We start from the raw sequence: 22771 nt of genomic DNA, 5'->3' as shown, positions 1-22771 counted from the left end.
GGTCAGGTCCTGGGTGTGGGCTCCAGCCCTTCTAGAAGACTTGCACACAGCTGGGGCTCAGAATCCGTAACTCACTGTGGCTTCATCAGATAGTTCTACTGCCCTTTACTTCCCTGTTCTACTGAGCACGCAGGCCACCTCATGCCCTCTCTGGTGCTTCCTGGTCCACCTCTTCTTTCAAGAGGCTGTTAGGGAACCCTAGGGGCACTTCCAAACAGTCCACTAGGCCAGACAATGCACTCCAGGGAGGCAGAGATGACGGCTACTTTGCTCACCGTCACTGATGCGTAGTGCAGTGCCACGTCCACGTATGAGACCATGAGACATGTGTAGTTGAATTTTGAATATATGGGTAGAAATATTCTTTAGCTATCTCCTTCCCTTCTTACCTCCTCCCCTAAATAAATATTAAAATTGAATATTTACTTTAATAGCAATGAAAATCTCCTTCCTGGCTCTCTCTGAGTTACCCCCATCCCAAGTGACCTGGTCCCCACTCAAGGTCCACTCCTCTGGGGTCCTCTCCTCCCTCCTTCCTCAGCCCAAGGAAGAGCTTGGGAGGCAGTAAGAGCACAGTGCTCAGGTCCCAGTGGCATGTTCTTCCCCCTCTCCTTACCCTTCCCTTCCCTGTCCCATAGCTACATTCCTTTCCTTTTCCCCAGATCTTTCCTTTCTTGCTCTGCTCTTCTTCCTCCACCCAAGCTTTAGCTTTGTATGTTTCCTATCCTTTAAGCATTGTATCGCTCCATCTTCCTGGGGAGCCTCTGACCTCAGTAGGCAGCTTCTTATTGGGCTTGGGAATTTTTATTCCCTCCAAAATCTTAGGGGTGCAATGGAGGTGGGACACCTAAATATCCCAGACACTGTGTTTTCATGGTCAGAGCACTTGTCCTCTTTATGGTCACCCCCAGTATGGTAGATTTAATCAAGCTCCCCACAAAAGGCATGTTCAGGTCCCAACCCCTGGTCCTGTGGGTGTGGATCCATTGTAAAGAGGACCTTCTGAAGATGTTATTTTTAGTTTAGGTGTGGCCCAAGAGAATGAGGTTGGGCTTTAATCCTCTTACCGGAGGATTTATGAAGACAAAGCCACGTGGAGGAGAAGCTGGAAGTCAGCAGAACCTGGAAGAGAAAGGAGAGGATGTTGCCATGTGATGGGAAAGCCAAGGAACCCAAGGATTGCCGGCAGCCAGAACACTACTGACGCAGGGAGGAAGCAAGCCCTCTAGCCTCCGAAACCGTGAGCCAATAGATTCCTGTGGTTAAGCCAACCCATGTGTGGTATTTGCAATAGCAGCCAGGAAACTATACACCCAGGGAAGGGATGGTACAGGCCATGGACAAATTATAAATCTCCCCTGAGCTAATTGAACTCAGGGTCTTACCACTTCCTCCCCTTTCCTTTTCCAGCCTTTCCCACCTGGCTTGCTTCTATCATTCTGGAAGCTCACAGGGCAGTGATTCCTCCTGTTCATTTAAATAATCAGACTCTCAAATACTTGGATCAAAAAAAATAATTGAACAAGGTAATAGGATTTTTACCTTTATGCTTGAAAGGAAGAGAAGAGAATACCAAAGATATTCTCCTGGTCTACCAATCAAACAACAAATGCACAAGCATTTCTACTTTCTGGAAACTGAAGAGATTAATTTAAATACCAGTTTTCAGAGCCATAAGTTATCAATAACCAAATAGAGTTGCAGATTTTTGGGGTTTATTGACTATATTTCACTGGGCATATAGTAATAATTCCTGAAGTCTGAGTGTCTTAAAAAATTCGTCTCTATCAATTATACTTCCAAGGATGATAGAAACATAACACAGAACAGGATTGTACATTTTCACACCAGTGAGATTGAGTGTTTTCAAGTCACTACTTTATCAGAATCAGTGTTGTGAAGCAGAATCCTGTCTGATTCTGCAAATGTAGGATAAGAGGGAGCAAGCATCTTCTTATCTTTTGAGAGTTCTTTCATTAGCATTTGTGGGGCTTGATTTTGAAAACCGAGCACCAGAATTTTATTAGAGAGCATTCAGCAGGGAAAATAAGCTGATCTGAGAAGGTTAAAGTGAACAAAAGAGAACATTAACACATGAGATATGGGACACACAATGTTTTTCACCTCCAGTTGGGACACAAGTCCCTTCATTCTAGGGCGAATGAGAGGGTTTGGCCCACGGTAGGGAACAGAGCTGTGGCTGGGGAAATGTCTGCATCAGCGGGAGATACAGGAAGTTACTGGAAATGTAGAAATTTTCAGCATGTTCTGTTTGAAAACTCTAGTGTAGACACCACCTGCTGACTCAGGGAGAGCTGAAATATTGGAGATGGTGTTTACCCAGGTTGGTGCTTGATCTGCTATGACCAGGTAGACCAGATAGACCAGATAGGCGTCTTACCCACTGACTTAGAGGAGAAGCTGAAGGAAAGTTCTATGAGGGCCATGCTGGCTGTCTATGCTTTTAACATCTTTATTTCAAAGACTCCTTGCATCTCCTTGTGTCTCTGGTTCTCTACCAATCTCTCTCTTGTTTCTGGTCATCTCTAGCTCTGTTCTTTGGCTCTTGGCTGTGTGCTTGCTGGGGAGAGGAAGGATGGCCATGTGGAGGCAGCAAGAAATGAGGCGGTAAGACAGAGGACCCTGGGTGAAGGTGAGCCAAGAGGCATGATGCTTCCATCTCAGCTCCTGGGCTTCACAGTTCTACCTTGTAGAGTAATCTGCCCTGTGTCAGAAATCTGGCGTTATACAGCCAATGCCTGTCTTCTCTTTGGATGTCAGAGCCGTAAGGTGGCTGACTATGGGCCACTTCTGCCCATGGGGAGGGAAGCCTGATGGCCCCTGGAAGTCCAGGTTGGGCCATTTCTTGCCAGTTGTAGCAGGGGGAGGAGGGCAAGTGGAGCCTAGGAGAGGAGGCATCCCCAGACACCTGCAAGTGAAAAGCCCAGGATGTGCAGGTGAAAAGGCCCATGAATATAAGGGCTGCAGCAGGAGCCCCCAGGTGTCTGCCCTGAGAGGCAGAGGCACTGGAACAGCCACCGGATGCCTCGCCACAGCTCCTCCTTTACAGTACACCAACCTGACCAACCTAGAAGCCCTGACATTACCAGATGGCTTCTGTATTTATTCTCACCCAACCTGACTCACTTTATTTGAAGACATTCCTAGAAGCATGAGTGCTCCTACCCCTCCATCACTGTCTTCATCTTCCCAAGTGACTCTGACAGGTCTAGCCAGAATGTTAGTGCCTTACCCACAAGGGTCACTAACTTTCCCTTCCCTTGTAGCTTTGATGGATTAACTTTCCCAAATCTTCCAGAACACTCTTTGGTCTCAGACCCAAAAAGGGCACTTTCTGGATTCTGGATTTTGGTTTTCCAGGCTAAAAGTTTCAGGCTTCCTGGCTGCAAGGGGATGGCAGGAGGGTGAGGATCAGGACAGATGCAATTTCCTGGGTACAACCTTGGGGTCAAGTCCACCTTGTCTGCCACACCCCACCAGCAAGTGCACCTGGGGATTCTCTCCCACATCTACCCTTTGAGGAGCTGGACCCTCTCGCTGGCATTTCTCCCCTCGCCCTTGCCTTCTCTGGCATCTCTTTGGGTCACATGGAACACCTGGACAGCCAGGGCTGAATCCCCAGGGGTGGACAGTGGCACCGACCCCATGATGCATCTACTGGGAAGGAGCCAGCTAGGACTCAGACCAGGGCTGGGTCCTGGGAAGTGGTTCACCCCTGTCTCCTTTTCAGAGATTTGCCTCATTGTCTTCAAAAGCCTGCTATGGACAGGAGTGGATTCCATTCCTAAGAAGGGTAGGTTCTGCAGTCCCAGGGCTAGTCCATCCTGGAGATGCTGTGGTGGAGAGAAAGAGGGAGGCCTTTAAAGAAAACTCCAGGGTGGGTAGGGTGACCAACTGTCCCATTTTGCCTGGGAATGAAGGATTTCCTGGGATGTGGCACTTCCAGTTTTAAAACTGGGGATGCCCTGGGTGAGCCAGGACATTTGGTCACCCTAAATGGACCGGGAGCTAAAGTGCTGGGTGGAGGCTGGATGGGAAAGAAGGGCAGGGAGCCAAGAGGGTGAAGAGGCAGTGACCAGGCCTGCAGCTGGTGACTGGAGCAGAACAGTCGTGGGTATGGCCCTGGTTTTGGGGAACCCAACCCTTGGAATGTGAGGGTCTGCCCTGGCCCTACCTAGATGGTGTGGCTGCAATGGGTGCTGGTGTCGGGGGAAGGAAGCCTCCGGAGAAGGAGCCCGAGGCTCTGTGAACAGTTGGTCAACGCAGGCAGGCCCCTGTGCGGCAGGGGCTGGGCCGCTGTGCCCCTGTCCTGCTTTCAGCACCACCTGTCCTGTATTGGGGCCTTCTTTCTAGCTGGCTATTTTTTTTTTTTAATTCTTTTTAATTTGTATTTTGAAATAAATTCAAACTTACAGTAACAGTTGCAAAAATAATACAAACCCCATACACAGAACTCTAGCATACCCCAACCCCCTTCCACTGATACCCCGATCTACCAACTTCAATATTTTGTCACTTTACTATTTCTTTCTTTCCCTCCCTCCCTCCCTATCATCCATCATCTATTGCTCTGTCTTCTGAACATAGAGAGCAAGTTGCACACATCCTTGAACAAACAATATAATTCACATATACATTTCCCATGAACAAGAATATTCATTTATGTAATCGCATTAAGTGTAGCTAAGAAGTTCAAGAAATTTAACATTGATATAAAGCTTACATTCTATATTTCATTTTTTTCTTATGTCCCAGTTGTGTCCTTTTGAGCCTTTTCTCCTCTATTCTTAGATCTCATCCAGGATCATCTATGGCATTTAATTGCCATTATTTAGACTGTCTTTTTTTTCAATTGTGGAAACATATACAGCATAAATCTTCCCATTCCAACCCCTTCCAAGCATTCCATTTAGTGGGATTAATCACATTCACAATGTTGCAATGTCTGGCTGGCTATTGCTCTGCAGCCTGTAGCCTTCACAGCAGGAGCAGAAGCAGCCACCCTGGTAATTTAGGCACAGATGCAGACATAGGAGCTCTTCAGGGCCACACTTGCTCATATCTGGCAATGGGGAGATGTGGAGGGTATGGAGTTAATGCCTTGGGTTCTGGAGACTGGAGTAAGGAAGTGGGTCTAGGGGGAGAACTAGCACCTTCTTCTTAATTAATAGCACAGGAGATCCAAGGAGCAGCTTTGGGGTATAGCCCTGAGACTCTGAAACTCCTCCTTGAGTTCTGGGCTCCTCAGATGTGTAGTTCTCTTACTGTATGATGCTGACTTCAGAACCAGATTGTAAGCTACCTGAATGTCTCAGAAATTTCTGCCCCTACCCCCCACCGTCCTGCCTCAATGAATATTGATGGCTAAGAAAAAAAAAAAAAAAAAAAAGAAACATGTGGAGTGTTTTGCAGTTTACAATTTTTTTTTCCAGACGCATGTTATCTGCTTCCAGGTACTGTAGGAGTCAGCACCTATCTGTCTCACCCTCCCACAGCTAACAACTATAAAGTCTGGATAAAAAAGCAAAAACTGAAGGTTTGGGAGACTGAACAAAAACAGGTAGCTATGGCAGGAGAGTTAACATTTAAATGAAGGGAATTACCTAGTGTGAGTTTCTTGCCTTTTTTTTTTTTTTTTTTTTTTATATATGTTTTTAGCTTGAAGGAAGCCTGAATTAAACACAACATGAAATGCCTGGAACTCAAATGAAATCCGAGGTCTTACTGGCTTACAGAACCAGAAGACAGAGTTGGGCAATCCTGGAAAGGGGTAACACAGAATTCCCCATGTAAACTCTTTCCAAATTTCTGAATGATCCCCAAACAATGCATGCATGGGGCAGACTCCAAGCAGCTTAGCTAAGACCAAAGTTAGATTTGAGTTGCAAGTTAAAAAAAAAATCAATACTCTTTGGAGGAAAATTGCAGAATCCATCATGTTTATAATGTATCAATTATAATATCCAGGATACAGTAAAAGTCACTCAAAATATGAAGAAAGATGAAAATACAATCAAGAGAAAGACAAGCAACAAAGACTACCCTAAAATGGCCCAGGCATTAGAGTCAGCATAAAAGGATTTAAAAGCAGTTGTTATGACCACAGACATAGGGGACTGGTGGTTTGATGGGTTGAGCCCTCTACTACAGGTTTTACCCTTGGGAAGACGGTTGCTGCAAAGGAGAGGCTAGGCCTCCCTATGGTTGTGCCTAAGAGCCTCCTCCCGAATGCCTCTTTGTTGCTCAGATGTGGCCCTCTCTCTCTGGCTAAGCCAACTTGAAAGGTGAAATCACTGCCCTCCCCCCTACGTGGGATCAGACACCCAGGGGAGTGAATCTCCCTGGCAACGTGGAATACGACTCCCGGGGAGGAATGTAGACCTGGCATCGTGGGACGGAGAACATCTTCTTGACCAAAAGGGGGATGTGAAAGGAAATGAAATAAGCTTCAGTGGCAGAGAGATTCCAAAAGGAGCCGAGAGGTCACTCTGGTGGGCATTCTTATGCACACTTTAGACAACCCTTTTTAGGTTCTAAAGAATTGGGGTAGCTGGTGGTGGATACCTGAAACTATCAAACTACAACCCAGAACCCATGAATCTCGAAGACAGTTGTATAAAAATGTAGCTTATGAGGGGTGACAATGGGATTGGGAAAGCCATAAGGACCACGCTCCACTTTGTCTAGTTTATGGATGGATGAGTAGAAAAATAGGGGAAGGAAACAAACAGACAAAGGTACCCAGTGTTCTTTTTTACTTCAATTGCTCTTTTTCACTCTAATTATTATTCTTGTTATTTTTGTGTGTGTGCTAATGAAGGTGCCAGGGATTGATTTGGGTGATGAATGTACCACTATGTAATGGTACTGTAAACAATCGAAAGTACAATTTGTTTTGTATGACTGCGTGGTATGTGAATATATCTCAATAAAATGAAGATTAAAAAAAAAAGATAAAAAAAAAATAAAAGCAGTTGTTATAATCATCCTCAAGGATGTAAAAGCCTCAAGGATGTAAAGAAAAAATTCTCATAATGCATAAAAAAGATAGAAAATATTGACAGAGAAACAGAAACTGTAACAAAGAACCAAATATACATTCTAGAACTAAAAGATATAATATATGAAATAAAAATTCACTGAATGGGCTTAACAGCAGAATGGAGATGAAAAAGAAAGAGTTAGTGAATTTGAAAATAATTTAATAGAAATTATCCAATCTGAAGAAGAGAGAAAAAAATTGGAAAAAATGAGCAAAAACTTGGGGACCCGTGGGGCAATATCACAACCTTTAATATATGTGTTCTTGGAGTCCCAGAAGGAAAGGGAAGAGAGAATGAAACAGGAAAAATATTTAAAGAAATAATTGCTGAAAATTTCCCAACTTTGGTGAAAGACACAAATGTTCTGATTCAAGAAGCTCAGTAAACTCAAAACAGAATTAAAAATAAAAAATAAGAAAGCACATCTATTTTGGATGATAAAGTTTTGGTAATGGATAGTGGTGATGGTAGCAAACACTGAAAAAACTAATTAATGTCACTGAATTGTACACTTAAAAATGGTTAAAGTGGCAAATAAAATAAAAAGAAGAAAAAGAAAAAAATCACACCTTGGCACATTATAGCCAATCTTCTAAAAACCAAAGATAATGAGAAAATCTTGAATGCAGCCAGAGAAAAAGGACACACTGCATATGGAAACATTTTGAATGTCACTGTTTTCTCATAAAAAACAATGCAGGTCTATGGGAAATGTTATGTTGTATATATGTTACCACAGTAAAAATTAGCAAAACAAAACAGTGCAGGGCAGCAGATGGTGGGACAACAAGCACTGAAGGAAAAAAAATGAAGATATAAAATGATTTTCAGATAAAAGAAAACTAAGAGGATTTGTTTTCAGTAGACTTGCACTACGACAAATGGTAGCAGAAGCTCTTCAGGCTGAAGGGAAGTGAAACCAATGGAAGAATGGCATAAAGGGAAATGGCAAATTTGCAGGTAAATATAAAATACATTTTTTCTTTTAAATTTCTTTAAAATACATAAAACTCTTTAAAGTAAAATTTATAACGTTGTATTGTATTGTTACATACATAGATGCAACATATAAGAAAACCATAATATCATAAAGATGAGGGAGTGTTTAGTGCACTTGTTTGGCTACAAGATTCCTTCATTCTATATGAAGGGGTACAGTATGAACCCTAAGAAGACTGGCAAGTTAAGGATGTATGCTGTAATTTCTAGAGCAGCAGTCGGATCACCCTGGGGTTCCCTGAGATCCCTTCAGGGGGTCTGTGAGATCAAAATTATTTCCATAATATTACTAATGTTATTTGCTTTCTTTGCTGTCATTCTCTCCTGAGTGTACAGTGGTGTCTTCCCGAGGCTACATGGCATGTGATGACACCATCCCTGATGGCTAATGGAAGGTGTGCATGTGCATCCTTGTGCTTTAAAATGTTCTCAGTTTTAATTTCTAACAGAGTGAATATTAATAGATATAACCCACATAAACAAAAGCCCTTTGGGGGCTCTCAATAGTGTTTAAGAGTAAGCAACCACTTGAAAAATAAGGCAAAAAGAGGTAGCTAAAAGGTGGATATGTAAGTTAAAATGGGATTCTGAATGCTAAAGAGATTTAATTTGGGGGGCTTATTTCTATTGGGGTGATCAACCATCTGGTTTTGTCTGGGACTGAAGGGTTTCCCAGGAGGTGGAATTTTCAGCACTAAAACTGGGACAGTTCAAGGCCAAATGATGGTTTGTCATCTATTTCCTAACGTTCAATCATTTACTATTCCCTTTCTCTTACCCAATGTGACCCCCCCTCCAAAGGGCAAAATCCACATCTTCTCTATGTTTAGGCTCCCAAACAGAGGTAAGAGGCCTGAGATCCCTGGCATGCTAAGTAAAGGAAGCAAGCGACAAAACTATAAGCATATTTTATCCACAAATATAGAAAACATCCATGAGAAAAATCCAAAATAATTGTATTAGAATATAGAGCTTACAGATGATTTTAAAAATGTTTCTTTATTTAGTAAAAATTCTATAATGTTATTTAATCACTATAATAGTTTAAAAATATATTTGCTATTATAATGGTGACCAGATGGTACTTTCCAAGTCAGACAAGATTAGAAGGATGAAATCTTCACAAACGATGTTGGACCCTGGCTCTGGAGGCATCTTTAATGAATGTCTTAATGAAGAAAAGCATTTTGTCCTAGGATTTAAAAATGTAGGCCAGGCATGGATCCTTTCAACCATGGGGAGCAGTATATGAACACGGACAGGGAGCTCCAATTACCAGGGATAAATGTGGGTTTATGTTGAAAGATAAACTGATATCTCATTGCCTCAACTCTCCCCTTACCTCCAGTGCCAAGGGGACTCACTGCCACCTTCTAAGCCTGCTTCTAAGCCCGTGCACCCATTGAAATTTGTTTCACATTCACTGAGAAGGAAAAAAAGCAGAGGCAGGAGGAGAGGATAGTCTTTAAAGTTGCAGGAGGGAGGGAAAGAAGAAGTGCATGGGGTGTGAGTTCAGGGAGTGCACAAACAAACTTAGGGAGTTTGGCTTTTATTAGGTTTTATTTTTGACATTCCTGTTGGTGCTGCCACCTGCCGGCCTGCCTGGGGAAGGGCCCAGCAGAGGCAACGTCTGGGTTTGCAGCAGCCAGGGAGGACTTTAATGCAGCCCTCAGCAGACTCCAGCATTTAGAAAGGAAGGAGCTTGCCCTCTCCTGGAATCCAGACAGCCATGGGAGACCACGGGCTGAGGGGGCTGGGGCAGCAGGGACTATCACCTCCCACAGTTCCCCTGCCTCATCTTTAGCCTCCTTGCCCTGGGCCAGGACCCACTGGGGCATCTATGCCCAGCATCAGGTAATGTCAGGTGACATCAGGTGATGTTAGGAGAGAGGTGGAGAGCAGCTGGGGGCTGAGGAGCACTGAATCAGCTGGGCTGGGTCCTGGACTTCTTCTGTCCTTAAAGGCTAGTAGAGATGTGGACAGACTAGGGATGTAAGGTATAAGGGTGAGCCTGGCACGGCTTGGGTCTTTCCCACCTGCTCCCACACCCCCAAGTCATCTTAAGCTAGCAAGGTGAGGCCTTGACTTCTATGGGTCAAGACATCTAGGCAGGGGCTGACTCAACCCCAAAGGAGTGCCAGCCACCTGTCCTACCCTTTAAGCCCACACTCCCTACTCTGCCTGCTCTGTCTAAAGTGTCAGTGGACCATGCCCCTCCCCAGTTATACCTTGCAATGGCGGCCTCCTGTGAGCCACAAGATGAAGCCCAAGCTGCTTGTCTGTCACGGCATGTTCTTCATTCATAATTGGGGTCTTGCTTGCCTTTCTGGCCTCACCCCGTACTGTACCCCCTTGTGTTCCAGCCACGCTCATGCTCTTACTATTTTCCAAACATGACTTGTTTCTGCATGGGTGATGCCCTGGCCGATTCCATATTCTTTAGTCTTTGAGACCAAAAGACAGAGTTACACAGTGGCTAAAGGTCTGAGCTCTCATGCCAGATTCACCAGGTGGAAGTCCAGGAACTGCCACTGTGACCATGGCCAGCTTATATGACTCCTTTGTGCCTCCAAACAGCCTCATCTGTAGAACAAGGATGAGAAAGATAGTCCCTATTCCCTAAGGTTTTTGTGAGGATTAAATGGGTTAATAGTCAAAATTGCTTAGTAGGGTACCCGGCATTTGGTAGGCACTGAATAAAGAGCATCACTTTCTTAGGGAGGCAGAATAACACAATGGCCAGTGGTTCTCCACCTGGGGTGAACTGACTCCTGGAGGGCAAACTGGCAATGTCTGTAGGCACTTTGGGTTGTTACCACTGGGGGGAAGCTACTGGTATCTAGAGAGTAGAGGCCAGGGTCGCTGCTAAACATCCCATGATGCACAGAACTGCTTCCCACAACAAAGAATTATCTGGGACAAAATGCCGAGAGCGCTGAGGTTGAGAAACCCTGTGTTAGATCGTTGGGCTCCCCTAGAGCCAATCTGTTTGAGTTCACATCCCAGCTCTGCCTTTTATTTGATATATTAAGTTACTTAAACCTCCAGTTTCTTAGTTTACTTATCTGTAAAATGGGGATCATAATATGTCATAGAGATCTTGAGAGGAGTAGATGAGTTACTATGTGCAAAGTTCATTAGAACAGTGCCTGGCATATAGAATTCACCTGATGGATGCCAGCCATTGTTATCACTTCTCTCCTCATGTATCTCTTCCTCCAGGAAGCCCTCCTTGACTCAGGGTTAGTGTACTTTCCCTGGACCTATCTGCATTCCAGCACTTATCTTGCTCTATGACAACTGCCTGTTCAATTGTCTGTCTTTCTTAGACTGTGAGCTCCTCGGAGGGACTTTGTCCTGCAGGTTCCAGGATCGCCAGGACTGAGTGCAGTGTCTGGCCTGTGGTGTCTGAGGGATGCGTTCATAGGGTGGGGCAGGAGGGAGAGTAGGCTCTAGGTATTGGCGTTTTCATGGAAGATGCTAAGGGGAAAGACAAGCATGTGGTGGACAAGCGTGTCCAGGAGCTGGAGTTGCCCATGAAAGCAGCTGATCTAAGGAGGGCGCCTGAGGATCCTTCCTGTTATTCTGAGCCAGAGGGTGGAGGAGTGAGGGTCACCCTGAGCGTGCCCTGCTCCATTTACTGTTCTCTGGTGAGAGTGCTGGCCACTGCCACACAGCCTTCATCCCGCTGTTGGGTGCCTTGCCCTTTGCTGGAGAGAGCAGCCCAGTGACTGAAGGCCCTTACTGCCCCCTTTGTTTTTCACTGGGTAATGGGGCTCCTGGCAGTGGTGGCAGATCTGGGCCTGGTGGGTGTCCTGTCCTCCTGGGAGATGGCAGAAATTCCCGTGTGGCAGGTTGGGGGCTGCCCATAGTCTGTGACTGTCGGGGAAGCACAGCGGAACACAGAGCTGTTATGCTACCTTTCCTTGTGCCCTCCTCTGTTTTAGTTTCCTAGGCTGCTCAAGCAAATACCGTTGGCTTAAACAATGGGAATTTATTTGCTTATGGTTTTGAGGCTGAAAGTCCAAATCAAGCCATCATCAAAGCAATGATTTCTCCCAGAAGACTGTGGCATTCTGGGGCTGGCTGCCAGAAATCCTTGGCTCCTCTGTCACATGGCAAGGCTCATGGTGGCCTCTCCTGCTTTCTCTCTTTTCTCCCGGGTTCTGTTGATTTCACCTTCTGGCTGCTCCTTCTGTGACTTTCTCTCTGAATTTCTTTCTCTTATAAAGGACTCCAGTAATAGCATTAAGACCCATCCTGATTGAGGTGGGTCCACCTGACTGAAGTAGCCTCATCAAAAGGTCTTACTTACAACAGGGTGACAGTCACAGGAACAGATTACATTTAAGAACATGTTTTTCTGGGGTACATTCAGCTCAAAACCACCACAACACAGTGGATTGTATGTCATGGATGATTGTATGGTGTGTGAATGTATTTCAATAAAACTGAATTTAATTAAAAAAAAAAACAAAACTAAAATACAAAACAAACAAACAAACAAACAAAAAACCCACCACAACCTCCTTCCAGTCACCAGAGGCCTCTGCACACAGCCTTCTTCCGTCTACCACGTTTCTCCATCTCACCCTTACCCTTTTTCAGCAAAGATAATCCTGACCCCAGGATCACTGTGCTGGCCCTGGAGGGCTGGGGAAGGCCTCAGGACTCCTCTCTGTGACTGTAACTGACTGTCCAGGGTGGCTGCTCCCTGCTTTCTGTGTCAGGAACAGTGCCTTCCCCTCATGCTGCTGGCCTTCTGGGCCCTGCTGCTGTGTCCTCCGCAGAATTTGTCAATCAGCTTCCTACCCACAGAGATGTGGTGCTATCTGAGCTGTCCTCCCTGCCCCTGGATATGCACTCTCTCTAATGACCTGTGGCTTATTGAGTTGTGGCCTGATGCACAGGTAAGATCACCCACCTGTGAAAGGTGGGGCATCACTTGGAGATAATGACATTCCTATGAACAATTATCCAGGGATGAGGTAAGTTCTCACACAGTACCCCTGCAGGTGGACCTTCAGGAGGAAGGAAAGAAGACATCTGCCTAACTCTGGACTTCATTCTCTTTAGACTTCAAGGGGGGCAGGTGCTGAGATGGTTCTGGGTGGGCTTGGAGCTAGGATGGAAGGGCTTGTGAACCTCAAGCCATGACTTTTGTGGTGAGAGAGGTTTTCTGCCTTAAGACACCTCCTTCCATCCTTTTGCAAGATTAGCAAATATTGACACTATGGTACTAAGACAGGGATCATTTGTAATGAAATTCAAGGTTGAGAAGCTGTACCAGTTATCTACTATTATGTAACAAATTACTTCCAAACTTAGCAGCTTAAAACAACCAGCATGTATTACATCACATGGTTTCTAAAGGTCAGGGATCCAGGAATGGCTTAGTGGGGTGGTTTTGGCTCAGGTCTCCCACAAGGCGGCAATCAAAGTGTTGGCTGGAGCTGTGGTCATCCAAAGGCTTAACTGTGGCTGGAGGAGCTGCACCCAAGCTGACTTGCTCAGGTGCCTGTGGGCAGGAGGCCTCTAGCTGTTCTAACCACATGGACTGCTCCATAGGCAACCTGAGTGTCCTCTTGATATGACAGTTGGCTTCCCCCAAAGAGCATGATCCTAGATAATGAGAGCAAGGCAGAAGCCCAAATTTCCTTTATAGCCTAGTCTTGGATATTGCATGCCATCACTTTTGCCATATTCTGTTGATCCTGCAGACCAACCCTGATACAATGTGGGAGGGGACTACACAAGGGTGGGTACACAAGGAGGAAGGGATGTTGGGGGCCATCTTGCAGGTTGGCTATCACAAAAGTACACATACTATTATTTTTTAATGCAATTTTATTGAGATATATTTACACACCACACCAGTCATCCAAAGTATACAATCAATGGCTCAGATCATCACATAGTTGAGTGTATATCATCAGATATAATATTTTATTGTACTATTTTAGCATAATAAGTGCAGAAGATCAGTTGGCAGGGTGTTATTTTTGCTAGGCATGATTGTATTTCAGATGCATTGACCTGAAGCTGTAACTCTGAGGGCTCTGATCCTCTCCTCCACTACCTCAAGATCTGAAGGTCACCTTCATCCATTGCCATTCAGTAGAGGGAGTTGGCAGACCCAAGAATGGTGACAGTAGATGGGACTTTGTGGGGATAGCAAAGGTTTAGAAGGACCAAGAAGCTGTTGAAAAGGAGAGAGGTGGGCAGGAAGGTGAAACCCCAGATAGAATACCCTTTCCAGCCTAGGGAGAGTGACCTTACTGTCAGTCCTGAGGATCTAGGACTACAGTCCCACACCAGCCGATTGTTCATAGGGACAAGTTCATAAACTGGAGGTTCCAGTTCCATATTTCCCACATCCTATGGATATTTAGTCCTGAAGTAAAGTCCTTTAGTAATGCACTCTTTAAAGATACTGCCCAAGTTCTTTGCTTGCTAATAGCAAGGCAGTTCTTTTGTATCCTGCACCATCCCTTCCTTGGACAGTAAGGGTGAGGCTTATGGGTGAGGCTGAACCTCAGATAATCGAGTTTTATGTTATGCTCTGTTTGATTTCCCTTTTTTCCCCTGCCAAGGCTTTAATGAACTCTTATTCAAGTGGTCCACCCTTGTCCCATCTGTGCTCCTCAGCACTAAAGGAGTGGTGGGGAAGCCAGCATGGGGTGATGAATGGCAACAGTGGTGAGGGGAGCAGCCTTGAGAGAGGGCCTTGCCATCTAGCTGCCCCTTCCAATGTTGGGGTTCTCTCTCCGTTGGTGACCTAGCAGGACAGGCTTTAGCCAAATTAAGGATGGCAACAGTTTTCTTACAGCTGGGTCAAGGATATAGAGCATGCCTCTTCTGAACATAGCTGGAAAAGAGAAAGGAATCCCAGGGGAGGGGGCAGGTGTCAAAGACAAGACGGTAGATCAGTCATAGAATATCAGCTGGTTAGGGCAGGTCCAATCCTTCACTGTTTGAGTGAGGAAACGGAGGCAGAAAGTGAAGGAATCTACTCAAGGTCACACAGCAAGGCAGGGTCAGAGGCTCCTCAAGTGCTGCTTTGGGCTTTGCGTGGCACCGCCTGCCTGGGCCAATGAATAAGCCACAGCTATGTTAAGTATTCAGAAGAATACTCAAGACAAGAGGATGCTGGCTCCCAGCGATCTTATAGAACAATGGATGAAAAGGCCACGTGTCTAACACACACACACACGCATAGCCCTCCTGACCCTGCACAAAGAAGAAACGTTTGCTAGTCAGAATCCTTTTCTTCACACATATTATGTGAAGAGAAACAATTCAGTCCACACTTAAGTAGACCCTCGACCTACTGGCTCACCTGTGGGTTGGGGCTGGTGAGACCCAAAGAGAGTCACGAATGGCGGGATCACTGGAACTTTGTTAGGGTAGAAAGGTGACAGGGGATATAGCGCAGGAGATCAGGGAAGGAGGGTGGGGGCCTCTCAGGCAAGAAGAATGCATGAAAAAAAAACCCAAAAACTCCAGGGCAGGGATGAGAGTGCTGGCTGGTTTTTGTATCCACGGGGATGAAGGGTAAGGAACCCGGAGGCTTGAGGGAAAATGTCGGGACCTGCAGCTGGTGACAAGAGCAGTACAGAGCCCAGGCATAGCCCCTGCTGTGGGAACCCACCACCTGGAATAGTGCAGCTTCAGTGTGTGTGTGGGAGAAGCCCCAGGGGACTCAGGGATGGGGTGGACCCCATGGCTCTGTGAACAGTGGTCACTGCAGTCGCTGGGGCTGTGCCCCCTGCCCCACCAGCCCTCTCTCCTGCAGTGAGGCCTCCTCTTGGGCTGGTGGGAAGCCAAGAATGGCTGTGGCTCTGTGGCTTGTAGCCCGGCCTGCAGGAACTGAAGGAGCTGCCCGGACACTGGAGCAGGGGCTCTGACGGGCGGGCGGCAGGGTCTGGGACACACACTTGTCCTCATCTGGGGGTGACGAGGCAGGAGAAGTGAGAGATTCTGGTTCTGGACCCCTGCGGGAGGCAACAACTCCTTCATCCCCGTCACCCCCAGAGGCTTTACCAGCCTGGATGGCAAGGAGAGGGCTACACTATCTCTAATTCTCTGGTTTCCATCACTTATACTTTGATATAAACATAAGTCACTGTGTTACCTCAGGGGCCTTGGCAGCTGATGCCTTATCCTTAACTGGAATAAAAGGCTTTGCTTCCAGTGAAGAGAATTTCAATCATGAAGTGAAGAGGGAGGGAAGTAATAAAAAGAATAATAGCCATCATTCATCAGTGTTCGCTCTCTTCCAGGCACTGTGCTGAGTGATTTTACATGGAATCCTCACAAAATTCACAGGAAGAATGAAGTACTCCTGGTATTGCCTCAAAAGACTGGCAAATGTGGCTGATTTTCTAAGGGTTGGTAACTTGTGGATGCTCACACAGCTAATAAGAGGTGGAGCCAGGTTTTAATCCAGGCAGTTTGACCTCAGAGCCCGCTCACCTGACCACTAGGCAATACTCCCTCCCAATTTTGGGTGCCACTTTAGGCTCATCTAGAGCTTCTGAGGCAAGTGATTAATCCATGAACTCAATGGCCTGGCCATGCTGGTGCCCTCTGCTTGGGCACTGCCCATTGCAGACAGACCTGGGGCTCCTAGGGCTGCCACCTCCCTACTGTGGCCAGAGCAAAAGTTTGCAGGTTGGGAATGTGTGTGTTTGTGTGTGCACTGGCACATACACCTCACGGGGAACGGAAGGTCTCTGGCTCCCAGTGCAGTGAGCTGCACTCCCTGTTCCTGCAGGGGAAACAGCAGCCCCAGCTTCCCATCATCTCAAGGTCCCAGCTCCTGCCCCCTTGGCGATGCCCCTGCCGCTGCCCAGCCTTCCCTGGCTGCCCGGGCTCCTCTGGCGTTCCCAGTCATCTCTATGGGCTCCTGGCTCCTGAAGGGTGAGGTGGAGGGGGACGGGAACCTGCAGCCTGGATGGTTGGGACACCCAGAGCACTGGGGTTTTGGGGACTGAGCTGCTCTAGCTTGGGGCTGATAGTCACCGTGGAGGCTGCTGGGTGACAGTCCTGTGGCGAGGGGTGGGGAAAGGCGGTAAACCCAGTGAGGCTGGGATGCAGCGTTGACCAGGTGACTTGGGGCAAGTTCATGTGGACACATCTTCCTTCTGCTTCGCTGTAGCTTGGAAAGGGACAAAGTAGAATCCAGCAGCCCTTGGAGCTCCTGCTGGGTGGCTTTGCTGAGAGGAGAGCTCTCGCTCTCCCACTGCTGGGGACATCTGCAGAGAGGCTGGGCCAGGAACAAGCTACTAAGCTCAACTCCGAGTTCTTTTCTTTCTCTTTTCCAAAATCATTCCAGGGTGTGTGCTAGGATCAGTGTTGCGAGCCTACTTCTTCTGGGCCAGAGCCTCGGTGGCTGTCGTGTGTGTATGCGCGCGTGTGAATGTGAGTGTGTGAATATGTGTGTGTGTGTAGGTGGTCTAGCCATTGCAGGAAGAGGGGTCAGAGATGCTCATCTGATGAGCTCAGGCCAGGGACTTTCCAACACCCTCTGGGCTCTGCCTTCGCCCCGCATGGAGCCTTCTCTCTGACTTTTATTCTGAAAGAAACAGCCCCGGGAGGCAGGGAGGAGGCCAGAGGCTGGAGCTGGCCGCGGTCCTGAACTGGCTCCACCCTTCTGGGCTGTTTTCTAGGACAGTGACCCTAAGGGGGAAGAGGGGCTTGCTGTCCTAAGGCTTCCCCCTTTTAAGGGACATTGCTGGCCTTTAAGCAGAGGGTCCCTATAGCCAGGCCTGCTGTTGTCTTCCCTGCTGCTGCTTTTGCACTCCCATGTTCCTCATCTTTCTAAGCCTTGGCCTTGCTTCCTCCGCCTGCTCCCCTTTTCAGACTTTTCTGGCCTTCTTGCTGCTGGTCCGTGTCTTCCCAAAGCAGACATGGAGGCCAGGCACTGTTTAGAAGCCCCCCAACCTCTCCTAGCACTGGGCAGAGGCCTCTCCCTGTCCCATACCTCTTCCCCGACATGTAGGATGGAAGTATAAAATAGCAAGATGTATTTGGATGTTGAGAAACGTGGAGCCTGTGAGGCCATGCTTTGGATCTGGTTCTGTTGAGAATAAGGACAAGGAAATGGACAAAAGGATGACCAGTAGCTGCTGTTTAAATTCTCGAACTACAGTCACAGTTTTCCAAAAGGTCCACCAGGTAGAATTTTCACTAAGCCCCAAAGCCCAAAGCTTAGTTCTTTTCAGAAGGCAAAGGAGAAGGAGGAGGAGAAGAAGGAGGAGGAGGAGGAGAAGGAGAGATAGAGGTAGAGATAGATAGATAGAAAGAGAGGGAGAGAGAGATAGTGTGCTGGGTCATTCTCAGGGCTTTTCCCCTTTGCCTGTTTCTTTCTTTAGGAGGCCAGACCTTGAAATGATGTGAGGACACTATTAGGCATTGGAGTGTGAGGAAGAAAGGACTTTGTCCTGGGGGCTGCAAGTTACAGATTAACATGGGAAGGGTGAGGAGGGACCCGGGGGAGGAGGGGCTGCTGACCTGGGACAATCTGGGCTTGAAGGGGACACAAGCAAGAGGTGTCTGTGGACGGCCTGGCTGCTGTCTGGACTGGGAGCTCAGCTCCTCTCCGGCTATTTGACCTTCTGGAAGACCTGCTCACACACTGCATCCCTGGCCATCAGTTCCCGGGGAGGGAGTAGGAGAGATGAAGGGAGAGAAAGAAGGCCTTACTAGCCAGAGCTCCTTTCTCTAAGGTCCCTGACCTCCATTTAATCCTTCAGGATACATGAGCTAAAGTGTTTGATGTATGGGCAATAGTTTCATTGTTCCAGATCCTCAACTTTTCACCCCAGAGGAAGGAAGGGTGCTGGGTTAGGGAATGTCAAATGACTAAATCTCCATCTCTATGGTTATGATTTATGGGCGTTCCTCTGACTCTATTTCTTCCTCTCCCCACCTGTCCCAGGACTTTTGTTTTCCTTCCTTGGAGGCCTTCCTTGGGGTGGAGAAGGGGGAGTGGGCTTACTGGTGTGGGTAAGGGGATATGTCTTAGCTGGAGGCCCCTCTCCCAGACACACCCATTTTTCTCTCCCCTCCTGGCCCTCACCCAGCTTACCAGATACAGCTTCTCTCCCTCCACCCAGTGCCTCCAGCCCGGGTTGGGGACCTCCCCTTTCTGCACACACACCAATTGCTCCCCCTCCCAGGTTACTATGGTCTATAGGGGAAGGCAGGAATAAAGGAAGAGTGGGAGATGGGGCACCCAATATACATCACAACTCACCCTGCTGCCCCCCTTCACATCCAGCAGAGAACTTCCTGCTCCAGCCCCTTCATTCTGAGTGGGAGGGCTGCTTTGATTGAACACAACTACCCTCCTCCACAACTAAGGGCCACCGGGGTGGGGCACAACTCCTCCACAGTGACATTTGGGGTGACTGGGCCTGGAATGATCTGGGGAGAAGCAGGGGTGAGGCAGGACAGTGGACGGTAAAATTGGGGGATGAAGAAAGGAGACTTTGTCCTCTGGGCACTTTTGGTTGAGGTGGAGGGCCCTTTGAGAAGGAAGAGTGATCCTTTGGGACTCTCACTAGGGAATCTCCTTTCTCTGCTTTCTTAGGTTTCAAGCACAGCTGAAGAATCCCTGGGAATGGAGGCCCCCCGGGCCGGAGCTGGATGGGCCTGGACATTTCAACTGGCAGTATATTGAGCCCTCCCAGGGGTTAGGCCCTGCTATAGAGGAAGCTTACTGTCTTGAAAAGTTAGAGGCTCAGTAAGCAGGTATCTGTTACACTGGGCAAGTGTTTTGGGGATGGGAGTGGAGAGGGAAGAGCTGAGTCTTCCAGGAAGTTAGGCATTCATTAGATTGGAGATAATGAGAAGTTTCTAGCAAGGAAATAAACAGCATAGAGGTAGGAGAGAAGAGCAAATAGTTCTGTGGGGTTCTAATGTGGAGTGTACGTGAGAAAGACAAGAGGACCTGGGTCGTGAAGACCCTTGAAGACCCTTGTATGCCACATTGAGCATGTGGACCTTATCTGGAATGAAACAGATTGTCACTGAAAGGGCTTAAGCCACGGAGTGACATGGTTACACTGACATTTTAGATCCTTGTGGCCATAGTATGCAGAGTGGATTAGAGGAGGGTCAACACTGGGAGCCACTTTGGATGCCCGTTTTCCAAGTTCCAGTGAGACATGAGAGCTTAGATGAAGGTGGTGACAGTGAGAAAGATTAGGAAGGAACAGATGAGAGCCATTTAGAATGGTGTTGTTTGTGGAACTATAACGTGAATCACAAATGCAAGGCACATATATATTTAAAATTTTCTAGTGGTTACATTAGAAAATTAAAAAGAAATTAATTAAAATTAATTTAAATCATATGGTTCCTCCTTGAATCTTGAAGATGATTGTATAAAAATGTAGCTTATGAGGGGTGACAATGTGATTGGGAAAGCCATATGGACCACACTCCCCTTTGTCCAGTGTATGGATGGATGAGTAGAAAAATAGGGGGGAGAAAAAAGGCACCCAGTGTTCTTTTTTGCTTTAATTGTCCTTTTTCACTTTAATTTTTATTCTTATTATTTTTGTGTGTGTGGTAATGAAAATGTTCAAAAATTTATTTTGGTGATGAATGCACAACTATAGAATGGTACTGTGAACAATTGAATGTTTGCTTTGTATGACTGCATGGTATGTGAATATATCTCAATAAAATTGAATAAAAAATAATATGGTTCCTTTAATCTAAAACATCCACAATATAATTTCAGCATGTAATCAATATAAATATATCTAATGAAACATTTTACATTCTTTTTTTTTTGGTATTGTCTTCAAAATCCAGTGTGTGTTTTACACCAATAGCCCACTCAATTTGGACACGTCAGAGGTTCAATAGCCACATGTGACTAGCAACTACTATATTAGACAATGCAAAAAAAAAAAAGACCAATTAGATGTGGTGTGTGTGTGTGTGTGAGTGTGTGTGTGTGTTGGGGACACAGTCATAAAGGGACCAGAAATATTGACCATGGCTCCCAGGTCTCTGATTTAGTGGCTGATTATTGCCATTAACATTAAATATAAAGGGAGGAATAGGTTTGGGGGGAAGATAACGAATTCAGGGCACAAAAATGGAAAGGTCTTTCAGGCAGTTAGAAGCATCCCCGCAGCTCAGGTGGTAGCTCTGACTGGAGAATACGAATCAAGGGCAGCTTATAGATGGCAGCTGAAGGCATGATAGCTCACGGATGGTGTGCAGGAAGAGAGAGAAGGTCAAGCACAAAATACTAGGGAAATCCCCTTTTAAGGATTAATAGGGGAAGTGTGGTCTGCAAAGAGACCAAGAAGGAACATCAACGCAGTAGAAATAAGTGCTGGAGACTGAGTTACAGAGGCTAAGGGAAAAGAGACTGGGCAGTGACCAACAGTGTCCCAGGGCAGTGGGTGAACAACTGTTTGCTCATTGGCCATGGGGGGTGATCTGCAGGGAAGGGTTAGGAGAGAGTGGGGGAAGCACGGCAACCTGTTAGTCTCTGAGAATGGTATCCTGGGGACTCCGCAGCCTGCTCGGGTGGTTATTTCCCCCGGCTCTGGTTGGGAGAAGTCACTTTTTTGGTCCACATTAAGAGGCACCTGCTCATCTGCCCCACCCACCCCAGCCCAGTCCTAGGAAAATACCTGGCATTTTCGTCCATCCACGATCCTCAGGTCCTCCTCAAACTCAACTCCCACCTCGAATTTCAGAATGTAGTTGCGGAAGGCACTGAGGATCTTCACTGTCATGTGGGGGCCCTGGTTGTCGATCTCCTTGTCTGGCTTCAGCAGCAGCGTGATCTTCTGCAGAGCCACATTGAGGTCTGTGGGAGCCGCCTCTTAGCTGTGCACTTTCCCCGAGCTCAGCCAGGGACTGTGGACTGACCCCCTCCTAGCTTTGCCCCTGATTAGAAATGGATCCCAAGCCAAGGGCCGGCAGCCTGAGCCCTCCCACCATGTCCAACCCCAGCACTCCCCCTTCTCAATGGGGCGGAGGGGCAGGAAGGGAGAGGAAAGAGGGGGAGAGTGAGGGGTCTGGGGGAGGTGATTACTCAGGGCTTGCAGGTAGTCCTCCAAGTTCTTCTGCGAGACCGAAGCGGTAGTAGCCGGTGAGGTTGGGAGGTATTGTCTTGTCGGGCCAAGACCGAGATGACAATTTCAGAATAGAGGAGGAGGTAGGGTGAGGGGGGAGCGGGTGTTGTCTGGTAGGTGGGGCTGAGACTCCAGGCTGCTCCCTCCACCACAGTGAGAGACAGACGTGTGAGAAGGTCTCTGCTTACCAGAGCTTTTACAGGGCTGGGACCCTGTTGCAATAAGAGTCCCGCCATATTCTCCCTGCCTCCCTTGTGCATTTGGGGCTGGTGTCTACTGGGCAGACTGAAGGAGGGGCAGGGATTTGGCAAAGTTGAGCCTGACCTGGACTTTTCCTGAGGAAGGAAACTGGAGGAGCCCAGGGCCTGTCGGTCACGCAAGACTAGAGCCTTTCTGAGGGTTGTTTCTCCTCGGGCAGGGCTGGGAACAGCCCCAGAGCCCTGAGGGGCAGGCCTCCTTCCCCCCATTCCAGGAAGGAGCTGTGGAGGGGCTGACTGCATGGGGTGGAGGGCTCTCACAGGCCCACCAGGCATGAGTTCTGACAATATCCTGAGCTCCAGGTCTGAGTCAGGGATCTTGAGAGGTTTGAGAGGGAGG

The 22771-nt window shown here is 47.3% G+C and overlaps 1 protein-coding gene across 1 annotated transcript; it reads right to left on the bottom strand.

Moving 5' to 3' along the window:
• Nucleotides 1-18670: 18670 nt before the first annotated feature.
• On the bottom strand, nt 18671-22410 carry RBP5 (retinol binding protein 5). Its single transcript, XM_037847506.1, is given in 6 exon segments — nt 18671-18728; nt 19160-19257; nt 21728-21906; nt 22135-22174; nt 22176-22211; nt 22363-22410. Coding segments are annotated over 6 exon segments (459 nt in total).
• Between the last annotated feature and the right edge of the window lie 361 nt (nt 22411-22771).

The sequence above is a fragment of the Choloepus didactylus genome, chromosome 8 (assembly GCF_015220235.1).
Source record: "Choloepus didactylus isolate mChoDid1 chromosome 8, mChoDid1.pri, whole genome shotgun sequence".
Classification (NCBI taxonomy): domain Eukaryota; kingdom Metazoa; phylum Chordata; class Mammalia; order Pilosa; family Megalonychidae; genus Choloepus; species Choloepus didactylus.
This window is presented reverse-complemented; position numbering and strand designations above follow the sequence as displayed.